Source organism: Acanthopagrus latus, chromosome 19 (genome assembly GCF_904848185.1).
Source record: "Acanthopagrus latus isolate v.2019 chromosome 19, fAcaLat1.1, whole genome shotgun sequence".
In the NCBI taxonomy this organism is placed as follows: Eukaryota; Metazoa; Chordata; class Actinopteri; order Spariformes; family Sparidae; genus Acanthopagrus; species Acanthopagrus latus.
The window spans coordinates 14,001,826-14,021,331 of record NC_051057.1 but is presented as its reverse complement, the minus strand read 5'-3'; the positions used below and the strand labels follow the sequence as shown (position 1 = coordinate 14,021,331).

The 19,506-nt window shown below is 40.8% G+C and overlaps 1 protein-coding gene across 4 annotated transcripts in view; it reads right to left on the bottom strand.

Moving 5' to 3' along the window:
- arfgef1 (ADP-ribosylation factor guanine nucleotide-exchange factor 1 (brefeldin A-inhibited)) overlaps positions 1 to 18,011 on the bottom strand; it is a 52,548-nt gene extending 34,537 nt beyond the window's left edge. For 2 of the 4 annotated variants that reach the window (XM_037078588.1, XM_037078587.1), the window contains exon 1: positions 17,653 to 18,010. In XM_037078588.1, the coding sequence (XP_036934483.1) occupies positions 17,653 to 17,776 (124 nt within the window). In that variant the 5' untranslated portion in view covers positions 17,777 to 18,010. Of the gene's footprint in view, positions 1 to 17,652 lie in introns of all 4 variants that reach the window. The other 2 variants (XM_037078586.1, XM_037078585.1) reach the window with 2 other exon arrangements.
- Between the last annotated feature and the right edge of the window lie 1,495 nt (positions 18,012 to 19,506).

The window sequence follows — 19,506 nt, the reverse complement described above, 5'->3', positions numbered from 1 at the left end:
TAGAGCGAGAGTGAGCGAATGAGAGGCCAATTGGTACTAGACATTAAAGGGGGCCTTCAATGAGGAAGCTTTTTAAAACACAGTGGCAATCGGCAGAGTCCTCATAGAATTGCACCAGCCTGCAATGGATGGGAAAAACCCCAGCAATGCAATGACAGCCCAATTATTTCACTGCTAGAAGGCTAAGAGTCCTTTCAAAGAAATCCACTTGGCGAGAATATTTAGCACTTAACACTCCGTAGAATTAAATTAAGGACTGTCTCAACCGTATTTTACTGTACTATCCGTGAGGGACATGAGGGGAAATAGTCGCGAAGAGACGGAGCAAAGTCAAGTGTTGCTTTTGATTTGGAGCCTTCTGATGCCAATTTATACACGCAGTTGCATACATGCTGTCTCAGTTGGCCTTCAGGACTTTTATGAGTCCCCCACGGACCCTAATCTGGCATGAGATCCGAGCACAGATCATCTTGTCAACTTTTCATGTCATCACTCTGAGACAGACTGAACGGGGTTTGTGGATCCATGACCCGAGTCTCGTCTGTCTGTCTGTGGCTAATGTGCATCTGTAATGATGGCTGTACTGCACTGGGCACCAAATCAGATAAGACATCATAGATGAGGTATAATAGGGGACAGAATTACTAAATTCAAGACTTTGTTGGCTTTTACACAGAGAATAGGGATACCATTTGTTGATTATTTTTCCTTTAATCAATTTGTGTCAAAGCAGACCAACCTTTTCTTTTAATGGCTGCAAACAGCAAAAATGGGTAATTTTTCTTATTAATAGCTGATTAATTAATAATATGTCTGCAACAAACTAGCAATTATTTAACTTTTTGGTTCATTTTTGAAGATTATTCTCTGCTATACTATTGTTTGCTGAAATTTTCAAATGTATTGTTTAGTCAACTGCATTACATTAAAGTCTTTATACTATCAGAGACGAGTGAGACAACGTGCAAATGTTCACATTTTTCCAACCTGACACCAGGGAACTTTTTGTCTTTTTTACTTGAAATTGTCTAATAGTTCAATTCATTAAGCGTCTCAACAAGACTGTGAAAACCCGTCTGGAAACATGATGATATTTCTAGCATAAACATCCAATATTTCTTGTATTCACACTCAATTTGACGGATAAATGGATCATTGACCTGAAATGCACTTCAGCTGCCACAATAACATGGAGGGACGGCATTCAGTCTGAAATGAATCTTACTTTGGGCTCAGGCTGACGGACTGATGCAGTCAGTGTGTATGTAGTGAGAGATTTAACAGGAACAAACAAAAACAGAGCGATGCGAGACAGAAACGAACAGATGGAGAGAAATGTGCTGAGAGATCCCAGGCACTGCTGATGAATGTATTGCAATGATAAAAATGTCTACTATTAACTTTGTCCTTCTTGTATTTATTGATGGGAACATATTTTGGAAAACTTCACATTATTGTGGTTGTTTTATTCCTATTAGGCTCTTGTGCCATGAATGTATAAATATGTTTTAGTTCCTAAGCTAGAGGTTCTGACTTAATTAGTAAACACCTATCAACTATCTATACTGCTGCTATACATCTTGATGTACAGTATAATAGAATATGGCCTGCACTAAATACACTGTTCAAAGTCACTACGTCTGCAAAAAATGATCCTTACTATCAATTAATGTGTGACTTATTTGTTATTAAAGATCCCATATTGTAGAAACTGACATTTCCTGTCTTTTTTGATTACACAGCAGCTCTAGTTGCTGTCTAAGTCTTGTGAAAGTATCACATCCATCAATTCATGGAGAAATGCCACAGGGCATATGAGGAAACTGTGCCTTTAAATGAGCTGTCAGGACTTTCGTAGGGTTGTGATGTCAGTAAGATACAGTCAGAGTGGATGCTGAAACACAGTATGCCTGCTCAGGCCTGAGAGATTCGACCAATCAGAACAGACTGGAGACATATAACAGAGAAAAGCTGCATAATATCATACTCAAGACGCTGAAACCAGCAAAAGTTTTGCATTTTTTTTACTTAATGAATGAAAACAATGATTAATAGATTTTACATTATACATTATACATTATACATTTTCTGTTGATCAACTAATCCTGATGGTCAGTACTATTGCAGATATTGTATTATGATGCTCATGCATGTTCAGCCGGCTAATTATCTTTCACTGTGTATTCCCTTGAAACTTTGTGATTTTTGACAACCAGTCAGCTCCAGAGTTTATTTCACCAAAGGGAATAATCAGTACAATCCAATCTTTTATCTTTCCTGGCTACCCTTTCACTTTAGTGCAACACAAAGCCCAAGATCACAGAATCGGACCCGAGAGAAACCCAGAGCAATATCACACTGCACTACACGCCACAGAGAAAAGAAAAAGATCAATGTCCGTCAGTCTTTCTCCGGCTCTGCTTGGCATCTGTGTACATCTGCAGCTCTGTAGTCCACAATATTAAAGTTGCAGCAGGACTCTAGAGGTCTCTTCTCCAGGATGTGTAAAATTACGACATGCGCTGACCCAGGCTATTGCACTTTCAGTATTAGTTTCACATCATATGATTTCTGTGGCACAGGGTTATTATCAGATTTATGCAAATACGCACATAAGTCAAACAAGAAGACAGATAGGCAGGCACACAGGCAGACTGAATGATGGGAGGTGTGGGGATCGTCGTATTGACTGTGTAAGTAACCATCAGATAATTAGCTAGGTGTGTCAGGAGAGTGTTGATGAGGAACTGTCACCCCAGGATTTGAGCAGTGAAAACCATGGCAACGGTGGGTGGTGGTGTTGGTGATTAAAGAGAACAGATATATCAGAGCTGGATACTCCTGGGACTGGGCAGACGACGCGAGCGGCAAATTAAAGCTGTGCGATAACGACTCATCTGCCAGCTACCGGTTTCAAAACAAAACACATACAGTTAGACAGCGCAGACATATGCCGGGAGGCAGGCACAGACAGCTGAGTGGGACAAGACACACGCACACATTCAGACCTGAACTATCTTTCAATTACCTACATCTCTCATTCTTTAAAGAAAATTTTTTTTAAAAATTAGCCGTGGAATAATCCTAACAAATGCTGTAATGAATTAACCCAGTATATACAATCACTAAATATAGTCAGATCAGATGTCCCAAAATAAAACAATGGCTTAATGATTAATGAGCACCAGTGATTGAATGTAATTGACTAATGTATGTTCTGTACTTACGTACAACTTTTGAATAGAGATTCACCGATCGACCAGCCAAGGACCGAAACTGACCAGTTTTACACGCATTGGCTCAGAGGATAAAAGATCCCTTGTCTGAACCACCGCAGCAAACTTTTTATCCCACTCATATGTCAACAGCATCACATTACTGACAGACTCCTTCTGGTTCTACCTTTTATAATAAGAGCCCCGGGTAGCAGGATGTGTTATTCTTATGTTTAATTATACATTTAACTTTGTTTGTAGTAAAACCGACTATTAAATAAGCTATATGTGTATGCAAAGAAAGCAAATCAGGATGGGCCAAAATTGGAATTGGTGCATCTCTAATTTAAATCAACTTCAATTCAGTATTTCCATTTTCTGCTACTTTATAATTTATTAGAAATATTCTGCTCCAGTCCGCATTTGTTAATATTCAGCCTTTCAAAAACAACACTATAATCAAAGAATTATTTGCCCTCCTGCTTGCTGCACATGAGGGAAGGGATCACCTGGATTACATTTATGTATAATCATTAACAGAGAAATCTGAAACTGACGAGTTATATTCATTAAAGAAAAATGCAAAAAGACTCCAGTTCAAATTGTGATGGACATTCAAAATTTCATTCAAAAACCTTAATGAAAGCTTTGAATATATATATAAAAAAAAACTTGTCACTTATTAACCGGACCCCTCCCTCGCTCTAACTCTCATACTAAAAATTCAGCTGACCATGACGGCGCTACCTTGTGTGCCTTGCTTTGTCCCAGGGCCCTGCTATAATCAAAGGAGAAACAACAAGGGCTGCAGTGGTTCGGCTGGGTGATTAAACATTGTCGGTGACGGGGGTCACACAAGACGAAAGCGACACAGAAGAGACTGAAAGCCTCACCGCCTTCCAATTTGACGAGTCCACATGAAGAAGACTATCGGCCCAGTCAGAGGCTTTTGTGATTCAAATTATGAAAATGTGAATGTTAAGGAACAGACTTGCATAAAGCCCGAAACTGATGTCTCCACACATCCATTGTTCTCTTAATACATTTTAATAATGGCACTGAGACAATAAAGTTAACCACTCCACTTCATCCAAACTGACTCAAAGAAACTCTTGACATGATTGATATGTGCTATTAATGCTTTGGTTATGAGAATAAATTGCCATTATTTTTTTTATCCTAATACTTAACACTAAATTGCAGGCACGACTGTGTTGTATCACTAACATTATCGCTGTACTGATGCTTCAGCAAATGAGAAGAGGATTACCGGCCCTCAGCATGCTTGTGTTAAAATAAACGCTGAGGCTGGAGCACTGCTTTTACCAAACACCAAGGGGAAGTGGCAGGTGTCAGACACCTACTTCACTGACCAGATACATTAGAGGGAGCCATCCTGCTCTCCTGTGAGTGCAGCCCTGATCAGGCCTCAACACAAAGCCTCTGAGAGCTCCATAATGTATGAGAGCAGCATGCTAAGCCTGAATCACCTTACCCATTTTCCCTCCTCTGTGAGGTACTTTTCACCCTGACTTTGACCCAGATCCTTACAGTAAATGACAGTAAATGAGCATTAATGTTGGCAAATCAAATTTCCCCTTGGAGACATCACCATTTTAAGCCTACATTCAACTCTTTTTCATCATCAGGAGCCAAGTGGGTCACATACACGTAGAAATTTCCTTTTTTCAGTAGTGTATTATCGCACTGGGTTACTGCTGTTAACCAATCCAGCTCTGACAAAAGCCAGTGCAGGTACTATGCAAGGGTGAGCCTTTCACTTTAGATACACCCTAAGGTTGTTATATGTTCAAGGGCCCCCTGAAGCTACATCCAAAATGGGGGAGAAGGTCAGTCAAAAGCTGGCTAATCATTTCTCCACTCTGCTCAGGAGTGACAGCAGTCTCCAAGCCTGGTAAAAAGCAGGGTTGGGCTGAGGGACATGCATGAATGCAGACGGGCATAGGCAGGCACACACTCCAGTCAGGTGCTTCCCAACTGTCAGATGATATTTGAGAGCCGACAGCGCTAACAGCCTTTGTCCTGCTGGTAGGGAAATAAATCACTTCCTGAATTTGAGAAAACAATCAGCCCTGCAACCCCCTTCTACTGTCTTGATACAATAGCACCCATGAAAGTAGCTGAGTCAATTCTGCCAACTACGATAATGACAAACATCATCCTCAGAATAACTCCAAGTCTAGGCCTGTCACAGTAATGTGTCTACCTTGAAATAAAAGCTCCAGAATCACTTTGATGGTACAGTATCTTGTTATATGGTGGATGGTGTCTCCATCTCAGCCACTCCGCCCCCCTATCACTTGTTTCTACACTATGCAACTCCAGTGTGAGGGCAGGATCACAGCGTTACCTACATACAAGTTTTCAACACATAATATTGTAATGATGCAACGAGGTTTGTTTGTAGTTAGCACCTACATTACGTCTTCAAAATTGTCCCAGACCTGGAATTTGTATTTACAACAGTGATGTTGCACTCATAAACTGTGGCGGTGGCAAATCTCACAAAATGCTGATTTTACACAATGTTGCCTTTAGACATTTTTGTTTCACTGAAGGTAAAAACTGTTGTCTATTTCCTCTCAAGAAAAAATAAAAATATAATAAATAAAACTGAGAGAAAAAAAAACTAGCTATGCACCCATATAACAGTAGGGAAAAACAAGCTAGTTATTTTGGCATAGTGTTGGTAAAAATGTTTGTGACATTCTTATGTAAAAACAATGGGCAATAGCAAAGTCTGGTCAACAATGCCAACATGATAGCCTCAGTAGAACAAAGTCTGATATACGACACCTGCACGACAAGGCTGCCTGTGAAAAATACATGAGATGATGACGACATTAAGAGAAAAGCTTCAGCAACTTCAGAATTCATTTAATAAAATACAACCAAAAGCCACCTCTATCACCTCCGATCACCACTACAATGTTATACTTGCACTGAAAAAATTAGCACCCCATGGTACATGTGATTAGTTCTGTACTGTCCTGTATGAACACTGGAGAATAAGTGAGGGGGACGGATGTTATTACATGAGAGAGAAAGGCACAATAACCCCACAGCTTCAGGTGACTGTTTATGGCTTAGAAGCCCGGATAAACACACAGTGAGCAGAGATGGGTTTCTGCAGCACATTATATAATGCATGTTTCAAAAGGGGCTTATCTGCGATCCCTTCACTCACACTTACTCTGAGCTACAGCAGAAGCTGATCATGGCTTAGATATATCAAGTGCACAATAGTATAGTCAGCCTCTTAGGATGCAAATGTGCAGCTGCGGTAGATAAGGCTGATGAATCAGCAAGGGAAGTATTTGGGAAGCCTGAGCCAAAGGTTAGAAGTAGGATTGTTGCAGGGTTTCCCAGTTCAAATCCCTCGAATATCTAGCGGAAATCTGAGCTGAGTGAATGAGAGATGTGCTACTCGTGCTGCGCTTACTACCAAAATCCCTGGAGCGATGCTGTTTACACCCTATTGCTCCAAATGTTAGCTTATGTATCTAGATAAAAGTAAACAGTGTCGCTAAACATCTGTATGCATATTTATTAAACCCCTCACTGAATAAATAAACACTATGGAGAGGCTAAAACTATACTATGTATACAGATGGTGATGCATTTTTAAAAATTCAACATCCATTAACACATACAAGCAGAATGATAGTCTATTTTCATTATGTATCACATCAAAGTCCCACTGCTTCTCGCAGCTGCATGAGAAAACAACCTGCTCCTCGTCTCTCGCTGCTGACGAGAGCTGCTCGCAGGCTGACTACAGTCTCCTTCTTCCTGGGCGCCACCCTGCCTACAGTGGCATGACAAAGCATTCCTTAGCCAGCAGCAGCAGCACAGCACCCTGCTGGGAGTGTCCGCCACAGGGAGGACAGCTCGCCAGAACCATTTACACAGGAATCACAGGTCCCATCTCCACCCCTGGTGTGTCTGAGCTCATGTAAGTTGCGCTTGTGCAAAACTGCACTAAGCAAATGTAATTCCATCAGTTACATGTAGCATTAAAGACTGAGAATTTTTCCTGATTTGGAAAATTATGGATTAATTTGGATGAATCTGTCGTTTATTCCCTTGTTTAATCGAGTAGTTGTTGGGTCTATAAAATATCAAACGATGGTGAAAAATGGTGATTAGTGTTTCCGAAGAAGATGCACAAAGATATTCAGTTTACCATCATAGGAGTAGAGAACCAAAATAAACATTTGAGAAGCTGGAATCAGAGCACTTTGACCAAAAAAACTAAACAAAAACACTTAACTCAAATTTAATGATGTTCCACCTCTAGCCCATACAATAGAAATAGGAAAGTAGCAGTTGGTGGTAACATGAAAGTAACACGAAATGTAAACATAACTTTGAGTGTGCACACAAAGAATCTTAAGGACTTAGTAAAATAATCCAAAGTTGCAGATCTGAATTATGCTGAGGACAAATTCTCAAAGTCAAAGTCTGACAAATGCTTTCATAACTTTTTCATTTTAATCTATCATTTTTTCACATATAACACAGGTCCATAATACAGATGCACATTGTCCATGCAGTCTAAGGTAAGGCCTAATTATTTTTGTAAACTTGTGCATCAGTGTATGAGTGTTGAACTTGGCAGATTACCACAATAAATGTGACCTTCATCACAGCTTTCCAACAGTGTTTCATGAAAGGTCTTTCAGTTTTGTTGTTAATTAGAAAGCTATTGTGAAAGAAAGTTTGGAGAGGATTTAAATTTTGTATGTCCAAATACACAAGTCCAATGTGGTTTAAACTGGCAGCAGCTCATCCGAGCTGCAGTAAATTTGCAGGATGTTGGGTAAATAGAAGCAAAGCGACCATTACCTCAACCCAAGGGGGGCTCTGCTCGCTGGCGCATGCCGTCAATGTGGACACTTCATTTAAAATATCTGGCTGCTATTTAATTGTTCATGCAGCCCTGCACTTCTCTTGCAAAGCTGTATGTCAGGAATAGCTTCCTCTTTTTTTGTTATGTGCAATAGATTACAGTAAATAAAGTAATATCAAAGATGCATATAAGTGAATCAACCCTCATATCTTAAGGTTGGAAAACAAGATGTCTCTTAAAAAAAGCCCCAGAAAAGAGCTGTTCAGCAAAGTAGGAAGAGAAAGTACTATCCACACACTGGACTCTCCTCGGCTCCTATAATTATTCAGAGTAGACTTCCACAGTGTGCAGGGAGAGCCATGCAATGAAAAGCCTGGGAGGCTGCGCACACCTGGGCAAATATTATTGCTGACTAAAGCTCATGAATCAACACTAATTCAATAAGTGGACATTCTGCCAGCGAGATGTTCACACACAGAATCACAATAAAAACATCCACCGATACAGTACACACAAACACACTGAACGCGCATGCACAAACACCCGAAAATCTCATGAGGGCTCTAACATTTCATCAATTAAGCCACAGCAGAGCCTGCACACGGCTGCTCCACTGGCGGGGAGGGACGGAGATAAACAGACGGCTCTCCGGAGACGCTCTGCAGTACGTCACAAGACCGGCAGCAGGAAAACAGCATGCTGGGAGGGGACAGCGGGTTCAGACACAGAGTGAGGGGAGAGAAGGGAGAAGGGGAGAGAAATAGCAGGGACAAGGACACGGCTGGCTTCCAAAACAAATCGGCTACATAAACCTGTCTCTCACCAGCTCTGTGGTTTGTGTCCACGTGCTGTACGAGTGTGTGTGTGTGTGTGTGTGTGTGTGTAGGTGCTCATATTACAAGGCTTCTAGAGAGAAACAGTATGCAAGGTCTTATTTTAACACTTTAGTGAGGCATGATTTGGTTGTCTGTACATTCAAATCTGGTAACACAGTGTGAACAAAAGAAAGAAAGAAAGAAAGAAAGAAAGAAAGAAAGAAAGAAAACGAAAAATGGAAAAGAATTCATGCATCCCAATTATTTCCCGTCCGTTGGGTGTGTCAGCAGTCTGCACTATGATAATAACTCAAGCTGCTTCCTAATGGGCTTCCAATCTTTTCACTTACACACAAACGAAAGCAGAGGTTAGAGGGCATTCCCTGACTCAGTTTCCATCACCTGAGTGAGAAGCTGGACACTGAGAAAGGGCATCCAGCCTCCTGCAGCAGCATTTCCATTTCAAAGAGCTTAGAGCCCATCTGCATCTGGCATGGGTCCCATGCTTGGCTCCAACCGCTCCGCACGCATTTATCATCTTAAAATTCAGTCCGGTGTCAGAATGTTTTCATCTCAGTAAAACACGGTGGTCAGGTAACTGTGTGTTTACAGATATAGACCATGTAGGAGGTGCAACCAGGTAAAAAAATAACATAAAATAAAAAAAGATATGAGTGTGTGGTGGGAAAGATTTGCACTGAGGAGACAAGAAAAGAAGCCTCTGGACTCAGATGGACATAAACTGTGGCTTTATGATGGTGCAAAAATAAAGTTTTATCTCCATTCAGAGCCCAACACCGACCACAATATGAAAGCCGTGAACATTATTACGTCTCTGGTGTATTCATTAATCAAGCAGCAGTATTTTGCAGACAGTTTGTAATAAGCTAATGTCCATAGGCATTACAATAAAGACTACACTGCAGCTTTGCTTTACTGAGATAGGCCAATCTGAGGATGAATCTTTGTGTAGGTGTCTACCTCCACCTCTGACCAAACAAACACCAAACAAGAGGCAGCTGCGACCACCTCGGAGAGCCTGAGAAAAATCAGACCCCTGACATTTCTATTGTCTGGGCTGAAAGGAAAGGTTGCACAGCAGTAATTACATTTGGAGGGTAAGAAGGAAACACTGTCAGAGGTTGTCTGGGCTACCTAATCGTGTGCATGCTCATGCCTGTGTGTGTACGCAAAGCACACGTAACGCACACACACAGGGCATGTGCATGTGCGCGTGCGCGTCCAACCAACCCCCTCATCTGCACTTGCATAAGCCTGTGTCTAATCAATAGTCTCACTCCCATGGCTGATTCAAGGCTCTCATTTTCTAGCCAAAAAGTCACTAAGCACTCGGCCTCCACAAGGCCTTGATTACTCAGCTGTTGGCTTTGTTATTGAGATGAATTCATCTTTAATAACCTTGCTGCCGACACATGATTTGGCACTTTTCCGCTTCAACGCTGTGAATTGCACTCTCTGTCTTCCACAACAGGGTTATTATTATTATTATTGTGCAGGACTGCGCTGCACAAGGTGGAGATAGTGAGCCAGTGGAAGATAAATGTCTGTACTGTGAACTGTGTCCTCCTCACTTTATTCAGCCACAGTGTCCTTTTCCCATCCAACCTCTTTTAGGTCCCAGCATGCTTTGCGATAGAGCCTGGCAGATACTGGAGTTTTTTTTTGGGGGGGGGGGCTGATGCCGATAGTAATATATGAAAGAAAATAAATTTAAATATTGATAGATCAAACAAGATTTATTTATAAATTCAAAATATATACGTTATACATTTTTTTGCAATGACCTCTCAAATAAAACACTTGACAAAGATATAAATGCAATGACGCAGGATATTTTATTGTCCAAAATAACATCTATATTATTAAACAATAAACTTCACAGTTTAATCATTACAAACTACCCCAAAATAAAGAATTACGTCCTGTGTTTTTATTTTTTTATTTTTAATCAGACAGCAGATACATGCCGTGACACTGATAGCTTAGCCCGCTAAGCTAACACCTCTAAAGTGTTATTATAACACTGGACCACGCCCCAGAAATATTACCTATAAAAGGTTTACCCAGCAACCTCCCCAGTGGCCTCCTCAAGAGATGTGTGGATATTTACCAAAAGAAAGTGTTGTACAGGGGTCACAAAGTAACGTTGGAAATGACCAAACCACAGATGCGACAAAGCAACAGCTTATGAGGGCCCCCAGTTGGTTCACTGCTTTACTCTGTTGAAGTAACATTACTTACAACCTTAAGTGCCTTTCCACAGAGCCATTACATCAAGGATATAGACACTGATTTTGTAGAAAAAAAAATAATTCTGATTTCAGTTCAATTTAAAGCTCTTAATTTCTTTTAAAAAAAAAAACACTGCCTCCTTCTTTGAATCCCTTCCTCTTTTTTAACTGCCTCTTCTTGCCTTGATCCCCCGGGTTAATGGCTACGTATTACAGCTTGGTACCAACTTTCCTTAGCTGAATACAAATGATAGATGAATACAAGATAGATAATACAAATGTATACAAGCATGAGATGAAACAGAAACAGAGGGGAAGAGGGAGAGGGAGAGAGGGGAGGGTTTCTTTTCATTCGCCTCATCTGCTTGCGGTATAATTAATTTATCACCCATCCCAGGACTGAAGGAGGCACCAATGTAGAGAAATTATGTATTATGTATGGAGGTATATCACAGTAAGAAAATAAATTTAAAAAAAGAGAAGGAAAAAAAAAATCAGACTCCTCCTTCTAAATTCTAAACTGTCTCCTCCGTATAGATAAAAGGATTATTTATGCTTTCAGAGTGAGCACTGGCCCTGCCATGTTGACTACTCCAATGCTCATTATCTGAATACCAGTCAACCTTTGGGGTTACAAGCAGCTTAAGTGTCTGCACTTAGTCTGGAGGGGAGAAACGAGACAGAAACCAGGCACGGGGCCTCACCCGTTCTCATTACCCCCTTTGCTTCAGGGCAACGTAGCAGTAGACTTGATTGTGGAACAATTAATATCAACACGTGTAATGTACCTTTTTAATCACATATAGCACTTAGAGGCAAGCTCTCCTGCCCTACTCTAACCATCTTCATGAAACAATAGTTACTATGGCAATCCTGGTATTATTATATTGCCATTTATCTGTTTGAGGTAAAAGAACACAGATACTCAAAGTTATCAAATAAAAAAAAAAACCTTGCTTCTTTACCTGATCACAAGCAATGTTTTATAACGGGAACGATACCAAATGCAGCAAATTTCTCTGCTGGACTCTCATTAAATTTTCAGTGTCATATGCCATTAAAAAGGTAGGAAATGCAACACTGAATTACCGGGACCGAGACATCAGGGAACGAAAATAGAAATTGTTTCATGCTTGTTATAAAGAAAAGGACTGCAATACATTAAAATGACATAGTCATCAAACCCTTAGTTTGAAGTTTACCCAGCGAGGCAGCTGGATTTGCAATACCACAGGTATGCAATCACATAAATCCATTTTGCCAGCTCAAAAAAACAATCGGGCCGATCAGTGTCCTTTGAGGAAATAGAGGCGACAGTGGTGCCATTCCTTCGTCGCAAAGCTCAACACAAATGTAAGAGCAGCTCCAGTCTTTGTGGCAGAGGAGCCTTAAGTGTTGACAGACTATTACTTGTGAATAAATCGGATAAATGCCGATTTGGACGTCGATGACGAAGGCAAGAGTAGAAACTTTGAAGCCTCTTTGTGTTTTTTACTTCAACGTGGCCAAAACAGGCAATTTTTAGATATCATCCTGGGCTGAGAACTCCAAGTAGGAATCTAATCACTACTTTCTCAAACTTTAATTATCAGCAGATTCATAAATAATGTAAATAAACATTAACTGCAGCCCCACAACAGACGAGAGGGGCAGATGTTATCACAAAGCATTTTGGCTTCTCTGACAGCGATTAGTCCGTCTAGTCTGGATTCTATTTGTTTGTAGCTCCACTGTGGAAGATGCCTTTCACGCGTTTAAGAGTTTAAAATTGAAGTGTACACATACGCGCACGTACATCTGATTCCATTAAAAGTCAAACAGTGGGACAGCCTCAGGATAACTCATCTAGTGCAAAGAACATTTACAGCAACCTTATAAAAAAAAGGTGACATGAAAATGTAGCTGATGGCTGCCACCTCTTCCCTCTTTTACACCTTCTCATCCCCGAGCAGTGCCTTACAGTTTCATCAGCAGGTTCGCTAGTGTGCCTCCGCCGCATGGAAATCATAATGACTTTAACTTCTAGGTTGATAAATTTATGTCAGGAAGGATGCTGGTATAAAGATTGTCAAGTGCACAAATCACTGAAGCTTTTATTATTCAGTAAGTGTGCTGCACTTTTTTGGTAAGGCTGTGTGGGTCTTCAGGGAGTCATGGTACAAACCTTAATTAACAAACGGCATCATTTATAGCCTGGTGCTTATCATGGGCAAGCATGTGGTGACTATGGTGCCGCTTATCATGGGGAAGCAGCACGTGTTTGCCATCCTTAATGATCGGAGACACATTCGTCCCATTGGCTTACCCATCAGATTTGCCTTCTCTTAAGAAAAAAACAGCCCGTGCAGGCAGTGGCCTTGAGCCTGGTGCAGAAGAGCAGCTTGCAAAGTCTTGTCGATGTTTGTGTGTTTACAGAAACTCTATTCAAGGTTATTTTGACCTTGGATGGGGAAATGTTTTGCCACTCGAATGCCATGGCATTACTTCAACCTGTCAGATAATGTGGTTTGTGTTTTGGTTTAAATTTGTTTGGAAAAATGTCTTAATGCTGAAAGCAAAAGAACTTCTAGCTTTCTACATGGTTAAGAAGGCTCATTTTCAACACATTTAATAATTAAATGATTACCTTATGTTGCAGAGGATCAAGAAAGGAAATTACTTCAATTCTGCATCTTAAACTCAGATTTTTCATTACAAAGACAACTGATTCACAGGACTCTGCAAATGAAAACGCATATCAACGGAGGGAATAAAGGTAATGGAACGATCTGATGGCATATCTTGGGAATTGTTAACAATTCTGAAACTGATTAACCAAATGTTTGGGGGCTCAGGAATCATCCAAAGACTAGGAAAGCTATGATAACAAAACACACAACATTTAAGAGCATTTCCCATCTGCAACAGACCTCACATTTTACACAAGGATAATCTCATTGAATTTAGAGCAGGAGGACTAATCGAATCAATTAAAGAAAGCAAACATTACCATTACAGTGTGCCAAAGTTCAGTGAACCATATCAATATAGCTGCTAGCTCCTGGTTTATTGTAATTTCTTCTCTCATAACCACCCCATGTTGCAGAAACATTCAGATTTAATGAATGTCAAACCCTGAAGACCATCAGGAACACACCACAGGCACTCAAACCATCAATATCTCTGGGCAAGCAAGCAAGCCGACAAGCCAGTTGACATCAACGGTAATGCTTGCTCGAAAACATAACTTTCTGGCATAAATTCACACACTGCTCTCACATACAGCCCAAAAAAGCGCTGTGATTTGACTGCTCAGCATGAAACAGGTGAAGTAAACACGTTTCGGATGAAGAAAATCGAGCATTTAGAAAGCCATGAGAGCCTGATGTTTTTCACAAAAGTTGGTGGAGCACTCCAGGACCTAAACGCCAATGAATAAATTGATTTAATTGGGTGGCGACTAAGGTTTATCCAACTGGATGTCCCTGTTGTTCTGTGTCTAGTAGCCATGCTACTTAACGGCTATTGTCATTTTAGATGACAACAAAACAAGGTTACTGAGTATACATTCAACAAATCTTCGGCAGTTCCCTTTCCAGTGGCTGCTTCAGGTGTGTTGATAAAATATGCATCTGCAGGTAAGAAAAATGGGGAGGCATGAAGAATGCGTCAGCAACAGGTTTCCAGGCTGCTGTGACCTCTGCAGGTGACCCTCAGATCATACACCTTATGGGCAGAGATAATGAGCAGTGGGCTCAGCAGGACTCATCTCCTTAAGAGACTACTAGCCTGGAAATGAGTCCTCACTCCTCTCGGCATGCCAGCTTGTACAGAGACGCTTGATTTAGCTTTTTACATTCACAGTATGACAGCAAAGCCACATAAACTTCTCAAGCTGAAGAGGACAGGTTTGTTTTTTACAAACAATGGGACCATCCACAGAGCCAGCATCACATGAAGTTAGCAACATGTGGCAACAACGAACCAAAGCCTTAAGGTTTTACAGACAATGGGACCATCCACAAAGCCAGCATCATATCAAGTTGGCAACGTGTGACAACAATGAACCAAAGCCTTTATGTTGGCTTCCAAGAGGTGGTGGGCATATACAGCCTGCGGGCCTTTGATATTGTGAGTTAACTGTCAGTCTTACCCTCTTCCTGACAGCTCCTCTGAAAGAAGCAGGCAGTGTGATCCAAAGATAACAGGACTTGCACCGCTGCAGTTTAGAGTGTGTGAGAAATTGAGATGATGTTCTTTTAGGGGGGGGAAACTGCTGAGTGACATTTTGATAATCCAAGAGAAAGGTCAGTTCAGCAGCAAGGAAGGTGGGCTGTCTGTCAAAGGTAGCCTAGTCAGAACCGTTTACCTCATATCTGCAACCAATACACAAAATGGGTGTCAATTATATACTTACACACACACACACACACACACACACACACAGGAGTGTAGATCTATATGAAAATCTAAATAAAAACACCAACTTGTATTATGCAACGTACTACTCGAACAATACCTAGTTTTACACAGTGTCAACTTTCAGTGACAGCAAAGAGGAGACTCTGGCACAGGCACTCTCTCTGAGATGTCTCAGAGCCCCAAGAGCTAGGGGGGATTATGTAAGTCACTCAGTATACTAGGTCACCCAGTCGTTTTTGATATGCACTACAACTGTAGAGCTGCTACGCTCATTGCAGAGAATCTCATTTTGTTGATTTTTGATGTACAGCTGAGTCCCAATGTGAAGTTAAAATCAGCACAGCGAAGAGATATTTTTCTACTATTTCACTGATGCCCTGTAATACTGCTATATGACAAGTCAGTTGCTGTGGTGATGTTTTTGGTTCATAGGTTTTGTTCTGACTCATTTTCAATAAAACCCACCGTGTGTGTGACAGATTAATTTACAAAGGACACATTTCACCTTATGACATCATCAATTCAAGACTTCATGCTTCATTGACTTCATTAGGAAAAAAAAAAGCTCCCTCACTCAATGAAGGCAAACCACTCAGAGCTTTTATTTTCTGTTCCTCTACAGACAATAAGTATGGGAGGGGGGAGAATATATCACTTTGTGTGGGTGGTTGGCTTTTTAAAAAACATCAGAGCAAGTCTTGACAAATACAGTACAGTTGGTGTATTTAGCCTTCAAGGCCATTGCAAAACCCCCCAAACAGCTGAATGAGTTGATAAAAGAAGCAACTGTCGGAGCAGGTAGGATGTTTGGCTGCTGCACAACATGGCAACTACTAACCCATTGTTTTCTCTGGCAGTGTCATGTTACTCCCCTTGCAGGATAAAACCCAGTTTGTTCCAAGAGACAGAGGAGATTAAAACAAGTCCGATGTGGAGAACAAAAAATGGGAAAGTTTTTAACGACCATGACTCTATGTGAATTTGTTTAATCTCCAAGCTGCTTTAAAATTGTATATTTATTTCAAAGTAGTCCCTCCCAAGGACGTGTTTCGACAAATACACCTGCTAACAAATAGTGTAGTTAAGCTGCATCAAACAGTTCAGCTAAAAGCGGATGTTTATTGATCTTGACTTCAAAATAAAAGGACCGTCTGTGCAATAACGACTGACAGAGTGGAGTTACTGTTGAGAAAGACATGGTGACAAAGTCTGCAAATTCTAATTTTCATACCTTAACAAGATATTAACTTTTTCTACTTTAGTGTGTACAGTATTTGTCACGTTAATCACCATCACGTGTCCTTTCACCGTAACTTAATTTTAGCTTTAACCGGAAGTCGTTGGCTCCCATTTCCGACATCTTGATTTTGCTCTAGCATAGAGATGCTAGTGACAGCTGTCATTGTCTGCCATCACTCTCCCGACTTCACTTGTTCTTTAACAACAGAATAATAAAGAGCAGAGCCAAGAGCATTAACTGATTATCCTGGCTACTGAATAAAAGGTATAATAAAGTACAAATATGTCTTCCAACACTCCCTGCACTGAACGGACACGGCTACGTCTGCTGTGTACCAGGAAGAGACACAAACATCTCACCTTTATGGGGTTTAAACGTGCGAAATGAAGCAGCCTCGCTAAATGTAGCTGACACTTGACGAATGTATGATGTGTGGCTGTGGGTTAGCATGGTGTTGGGGGAAGACAGAGCCGCTAACAACTTTGTTTTTCTGCCCGGTGTCCGGCCTGTTCCCACAATCGCTACTAGTTTCGCAGCATCGGCTCAGTGTTGCAAACACCCACCCCTCCTGCACCATTTCCGTGTTTAATACGGAATCATTCCCACGGAGCCCTTTGCCACGTCAAGTGAATACGCAGGTTTTTGCTGAAATTAAAAAAAAAAAAAAAAGCAAAAGGCACCGAGGCAACCACAGCAGCCAGTATTTAATGAATGGAAAACACGCTGCGACATTGTTGAAGGAACAACCGGGTTAATAAGTGAAAGGGTGCATGACGTGTCTAAATCAATGAGTCCAAGACAAGCCTGAAAAAAAAAAAGGAAAAAAAAAGCGTGATGCTGAAACAACACAACTCACCGAGTGCCACCTCGCAGGCTTTGCGCAGTTGTGAGTGGTGAGCCTTTTTCACCTCCTTGTCGGCCAGGATCTTTTCCAAAGCTCGTGTCAGGAACATGTTTTTCGTCTTTTTGCCCTCAAACATGTCGCACCGGAATTTGGGGCGAGGTGTGCCTGGTCCCAGTGAGGGGGGAGTGGGGTGGGGGAGAGGGCTTGCAGCCGCCTCGAACGGTAGATGTAGTCCCTTTACAAATGTCAGCCGCGGAGCCCCTAACAGACAAACATAAATAAACACAGAAGGTGGGGTAAATCCCTCAGATTTCCATTAGCGACCTGCCTCCTGCGCCATGTTGGAGAGAGGAAGCGACGTCACGTACGTTTTTTAGAGCGGCCGCAGTGAGGCAGCAGGGAGAGAGAGAGAGAGAGGGAGAGAGAGGAGGGGTGTCATGAGTGTAGTCTTACAGCTAAGCTCTCCCCACACATGTATAAGCCCACATGAGCTTATTAAACTTCCATGTGAAATAACCGCCATTAATATATGCATGTTATGAATTAAAGCCAGCTTCAAAATGTGCACAATTTCCCTTTTTTGTCCCTTTCTTTGCTGAATAAATCATGTTACACTAAGACATGGAATGTATGCACTTTAAACAGTGGGCTACTTATGTGTGAGATGTAAGAGCATTTGCTTAAGCCTTTATATTGATGAACAAGTGGTTAGTACAGTTATGTTAGTGGTTTGTTCGAATGTAATTGAAGCCATTTGGAAGAAGCCTTTTTGTGATTCTGAAATTGTCATAATACAAAATATGGACATCTTTTCGTCCAATTGATTTAAACACACCTGATTCTGATCGTAGTTCATGTTTACTGAATGGCTTTTTATGACATGACTTGAGAGATAGAGAGAACTTGAGCTTTTGAAGGTTTGAAGTTTTGCCCTATCAGAAGAATTTTAGTGTTTGCTCGCAGCCTTGTCATTGATATTTAAAGTCATACAACATGCAAGAAATCACAGTAACAGTTGGAAAAACACAATATACAAATAATAAAAATCTATAAAAAATATATAATATGTTTCTGCTCCAACAGAGCCCCGTCCCTAGTTCAATCTAAGAGAATTGACTTCATAAACAGTAATGATACCATGGGACAGGACACGACACAATACAATACAACACGATACGATACGATACGATACGATACAATAGGATATGACACAACAGCCTGGAATTAGATTTTTTAATATCACTCACAAATGTTTTTCACCATTGCTCCTCCAACCCATGGCTGGCATAATTTTTCTATTTAATAACATAAAGTAAAAAAAAACATAATCTTACAACATTAGTTACTCAGATTTAGTTGTTGGTAGGTTTCAGTCTTGGTGGTTGAGTAGCCTTACATTTGTATTCAAGAAGTTCCCGTCATCCACAACACTATGATTACAAATGTGTGAACCATGTCCAGCAATTTCTTGTGAAACATTAAATATTCATATACTGCGAAAATTATTATTTGTAAATATGTTCATGTCTGTTTTAATTAATCACTCCATCACTTTGCTGAGAGCTTCACCTCACCTATGACTGTGTGTACCCACATGTTTAGTATTGCAGCGCTGACTTTTGCAGCCTTGGGTAACATTTTAGCAGAGTCCAACAGAAAATACATCCAGGAAATCTGGCAATTTGACAGCACGGATTTGGCAGTTGTGGGAGGCAGAGTTCACCTTAACTTTGGGATGTCTTATGTGTCAGCTCCACCGTTTCTGAATCCATAAATAACAGCCTAGCTGCAGAATCAGAGTGGAAAGGAATACGAGGAGGTTGTTTGAAAAAAAAAAAAAAAGTTTTATACTTAAACAGGTCAGGT